Below are 4722 nucleotides of genomic sequence, written 5' to 3'. Positions count from 1 at the left end.
ACCCAGAACCAGAACCAGAACCAGAACTAGAACTAGAACCAGAACCAGAACTAGAACCAGAACCAGAACTAGAACTAGAACCAGAACTAGAACTAGAACTAGAACTACAACCAGAACCAGAACCAGAACTACAACCAGAACCAGAACTAGAACTGGAACTGGAACTGGAACCAGAACCAGAACTTAGAACCAGAACCAGAACCAGAACTAGAACTAGAACCACAACCACAACCAGAACCAGAACCAGAGCTAGAACTAGAACTAGAACTAGAACCAGAACCAGAACCAGAACTACAACCAGAACCAGAACTAGAACTAGAACTAGAACAGAACCAGAACTAGAACTAGAACCAGAACCACAACTAGAACTAGAACTAGAATTAGAACCAGAACCAGAACCAGAACTACAACTAGAACCAGAACCAGAACTAGAACCAGAACCAGAACCAGAACTACAACTAGAACCAGAACCAGAACTACAACTAGAACCAGAACCAGAACTAGAACCAGAACCAGAACCAGAACTACAACTAGAACCAGAACTAGAACTAGAACCAGAACCACAACTAGAACTAGAACTAGAATTAGAACCAGAACCAGAACCAGAACTACAACCAGAACCAGAACTAGAACCAGAACTAGAACTAGAACCAGAACCAGCTTAGAAGTCCAATCAGAACGTACATAGAGACAATTTAAATGAGATTCTATAACTTCATATTTTCACTGTAACGTAAAGTTTAAACAGAATGTGACTAAAACGTGACGTATATTAACTCAGTATTTATTTTATGTTTTATAACATAACTATTAAAACTGAAATTACAGAACCTCAATTATTTAATATTTTAGATGTAATAAAACATTAAATAACAACCATTTAAATACAGTGAAGGGAACTTTAATGTAATTTAACTTAACCTTTACTAGAACAGTTTAAATGGATTTAACTTATTTACTTCTATTCCATCTAATGTAATGTAACTTTAAATAGAGTAGAATGTAATCCTTGTCGTAGAGTAGAATCATTTCTATTGTACATAAAATAAATGTATGACTTTATTTGACAGTAGAATATATTTTCCATTTTAAATCAAACCCTCCATCGTGTCCATTGACAGGACGGATAGGAGACATGAAGGAGGACTGGAGGACTGATAGGGGACATGAAGGAGGACTGACAGGAGACATGAAGGAGGACTGGAGGATGGATAGGAGACATGAAGGAGGACTGGAGGACTGATAGGAGACATGAAGGAGGACTGGAGGACGGATAGGAGACATGAAGGAGGACTGGAGGACTGATAGGAGACATGAAGGAGGACTGACAGGAGACATGAAGGAGGACTGGAGGACGGATAGGAGACATGAAGGAGGACTGGAGGACTGATAGGAGACATGAAGGAGGACTGATAGGAGACATGGAGGAGGACTGGAGGACTGATAGGGGACATGGAGGAGGACTGGAGGACTGATAGGAGACATGAAGGAGGACTGATAGGAGACATGGAGGAGGACTGGAGGACTGATAGGAGACATGAAGGAGGACTGACAGGAGACATGAAGGAGGACTGGAGGACGGATAGGAGACATGAAGGAGGACTGGAGGACTGATAGGAGACATGAAGGAGGACTGATAGGAGACATGGAGGAGGACTGGAGGACTGATAGGAGACATGAAGGAGGACTGATAGGAGACATGGAGGAGGACTGGAGGACATGGAGGACTGGAGGACTGGAGGGGACATGGAGGACTGGAGGACTGACAGGAGACATGGAGGAGGACTGGAGGACATGGAGGACTGGAGGACTGACAGGAGACATGGAGGAGGACTGGAGGACTGATAGGAGACATGGAGGACTGGAGGACTGATAGGAGACATGGAGGACTGGAGGACTGATAGGAGACATGGAGGACTGGAGGACTGATAGGAGACATGGAGGAGGACTGGAGGACGGATAGGGGACATGAAGGAGGACTGGAGGACTGGAGGGAGCGTCTGATTGGTGGATCAGAATCGAGTCTTGAAGCCAGAGAGCTCCAGCTGATCGATGCTCCTCTGGTTGGTGAAGGACGCTCTGGTGATACGACTGGACGGACTTCCTTCTTTACTCAACCACACCTTCCTGAGGAGGACAGAGACGGACAGAGGGTGAGGCTGCCATACAGGAGGACAGGAGGACAGAGGGTGAGGCCGCCATACAGGAGGACATGAAGACAGGAGGAGGGGAGTAAGGAGGAGGAGGAGGAGAAGGATGGCAGAAGTGAGGAAGGAAGGTAGTAGTGTAGAGGACACCAGTGGACACTAGTGTAGTGGGTCACAAGGTTTTTATGCCAGTGAAGTTAAACTAGGACCTTCACTCTGTCTCTGTCTCTGTCTCTGTCTCTCTGTCTCTCTCTCTCTCCAGCTGGCCTGTGCTGTGCTGCTCGCTCGCCCGCTGTGTGGACGTTGTGGTGGACGTGACCCTGATCCTCTTCAATCTGCTCTAATCTGAACGCTGCTGCAGAGCATGCTCACGTTCTCAGGGTAAATTTAGCTGGAGGAATGTTTCTGTCTGACCCCCGACCCCCCCGGCTTTATGCCCCCCACCCCACCCCCACCACCACCACATCTGGAACAGCTGCTTCACTTCCAGACGCTTTATTTATGTTATTTGGTTCTATGAAGAGAAACTGAGTCTGTTTGAAATGAAGACATGAAGAATCTGTCCTTTCATCCTCCCTAGGTTCCTTCCTTCCTTCCTTCCTTCCTTCCTACTTCCCTTCGTCTCATAAATAAATCAGATCTTAACATGTGAGAGTCTTTCCATCTTGTTCCAACATCTGGATCATGTCTCCAAGTCAACCAGCAGCTGTTGATGGTTCTGATCCAGTGGTAGGTAGAGATCCATTAGAGACAGCAGCTGTGACCACATGATGGCGCTGCTGATTTACAGACACACACACTGAGATCAGATCTCAAGCGCTGGCTGGGGACGCATGTGGAGACACATTTAGATTAACACCAGGTGGATGGACAGGTGTTGAAGGACGTTGACGTGACAAGTTGAAAGAGTTCAGCTGCAGGACGTCCCATAAAGGAGACAAAACAAACCTCAAGAGCAACAACAAAGAGACGCAACATGAATAAAAGTGGAGCACAATGAGAACAAAGAGACTGAGGACGAGTGGGACGCTGTCATGTCCTCATCATCACCATCCAATAAAGGACATGTCCCTCTGTTAACACCAGATCATCTAGTCTCTACTTTCTGTCTCGTTCCTTTCAGCTGCTCAGAGACAAAATAGAAACCACCCACTCCTTCTCCTCCTACACCAGCTCCCTCCTCTCCTCTCCTCTCTCCTCTCTCCTCCCTCCTCTCCTCTCTCCTCTCTTCTCCTCTCCTCTCTCCTCTCCTCTCTCCTCTCCTCCCTCCTCTCCTCTCTCCTCCCTCCTCTCCTCTCTCCTCTCTTCTCCTCTCCTCTCTCCTCTCCTCCCTCCTCTCCTCTCTCCTCCCTCCTCTCCTCTCCTCTCTCCTCTCTCCTCCCTCCTCTCCTCTCTCCTCTCCTCTCTCCTCCCTCCTCTCCTCTCTCCTCTCTTCTCCTCTCCTCTCTCCTCTCCTCCCTCCTCTCCTCTCTCCTCCCTCCTCTCCTCTCCTCTCTCCTCTCTCCTCCCTCCTCTCCTCTCTCCTCCCTCCTCTCCTCTCTCCTCTCTTCTCCTCTCCTCTCTCCTCTCTCCTCTCTCCTCTCCTCTCTCCTCTCCTCTCCTCTCTCCTCTCTCCTCCCTCCTCTCCTCTCCTCGCCTCTCTCCTCTCTCCTCCCTCCTCTCCTCTCTCCTCTCTTCTCCTCTCCTCTCTCCTCTCTCCTCTCTCCTCTCCTCTCTCCTCTCCTCTCCTCTCTCCTCTCTCCTCCCTCCTCTCCTCTCCTCTCCTCTCTCCTCCCTCCTCTCCTCTCCTCGCCTCTCTCCTCTCTCCTCCCTCCTCTCCTCTCTCCTCTCTCCTCTCCTCTCTCCTCTCATCTCCTCTCTCCTCTCCTCTCCTCTCTCTCTCCTCTCCTCTCTCCTCTCTCCTCTCCTCTCTCCTCTCTCCTCTCTCCTCTCCTCTCCCCTCTCTCCTCTCTCCTCTCCTCTCTCCTCCCTCCTCGTCTCTCTCCTCTCCTCTCACCTCTCCTCCCTCCTCCTCTCCTCTCCTCTCTCCTCTCTCCTCTCTCCTCTCCTCTCCTCTCCTCTCTCTCTCCTCTCCTCTCTCCTCTCTCCTCCCCTCTCTCCTCTCTCCTCTCCTCTCTCCTCCCTCCTCGTCTCTCTCCTCTCCTCCCTCCTCGTCTCTCTCCTCTCCTCTCTCCTCCCTCCTCTGTATCTACTTCCTGTTTCCCAGGCCCGACAGGAAGTGAGGTCGTGGTGAAAGTGGACCCTGACAGGAAGGAAGCGAGGAGCGAGAGTGTGTTGACACGGAAACGACCTGAGCTAGAACAGACGGAAGCTGAGGAGAATGAGTTTAATCTGCTCGATGAAAAGAGTCGGACTCCACCCGGCTGGAGCAGCCAGGAGTCAAAAACAAACACACACAGGGACTAAGAGCTGTTTCACCTGGAGCAGGGTCAGAAACAGCTGATCAATAAAAACACAGAACAAGGAGCTGAGCTGCCTCAGAGATGGAAACTGAAAAACGTCTAAGATAAATCAAAACCAGACCGTGAGAAGAACAACACCAAAGATAAAGTAAACCTTCAAAATAAAACCAGGG

At 49.3% G+C, this 4722-nt stretch overlaps 1 protein-coding gene across 1 annotated transcript in view; it reads right to left on the bottom strand.

Moving 5' to 3' along the window:
* Positions 1-1833: 1833 nt before the first annotated feature.
* LOC311500068 (acylphosphatase-2-like) overlaps positions 1834-4722 on the bottom strand; it is a gene marked incomplete at its 5' end in the record, with an annotated part of 5420 nt that continues 2531 nt past the window's right edge. Inside the window, one exon of the mRNA XM_084561241.1 lies at positions 1834-2306. Within this exon, the coding sequence (XP_084417367.1) occupies positions 2013-2306 (294 nt within the window). The 3' untranslated portion in view covers positions 1834-2012. The remainder of the gene's footprint in view (positions 2307-4722) is intronic.

Source organism: Chelon labrosus (genome assembly GCF_963514085.1).
Source record: "Chelon labrosus genome assembly, chromosome: 15".
Taxonomy (NCBI): domain Eukaryota; kingdom Metazoa; phylum Chordata; class Actinopteri; order Mugiliformes; family Mugilidae; genus Chelon; species Chelon labrosus.
The sequence above is the reverse complement of the archived record's forward strand: the minus strand, read 5'-3'. Positions and strand labels throughout refer to the sequence as shown.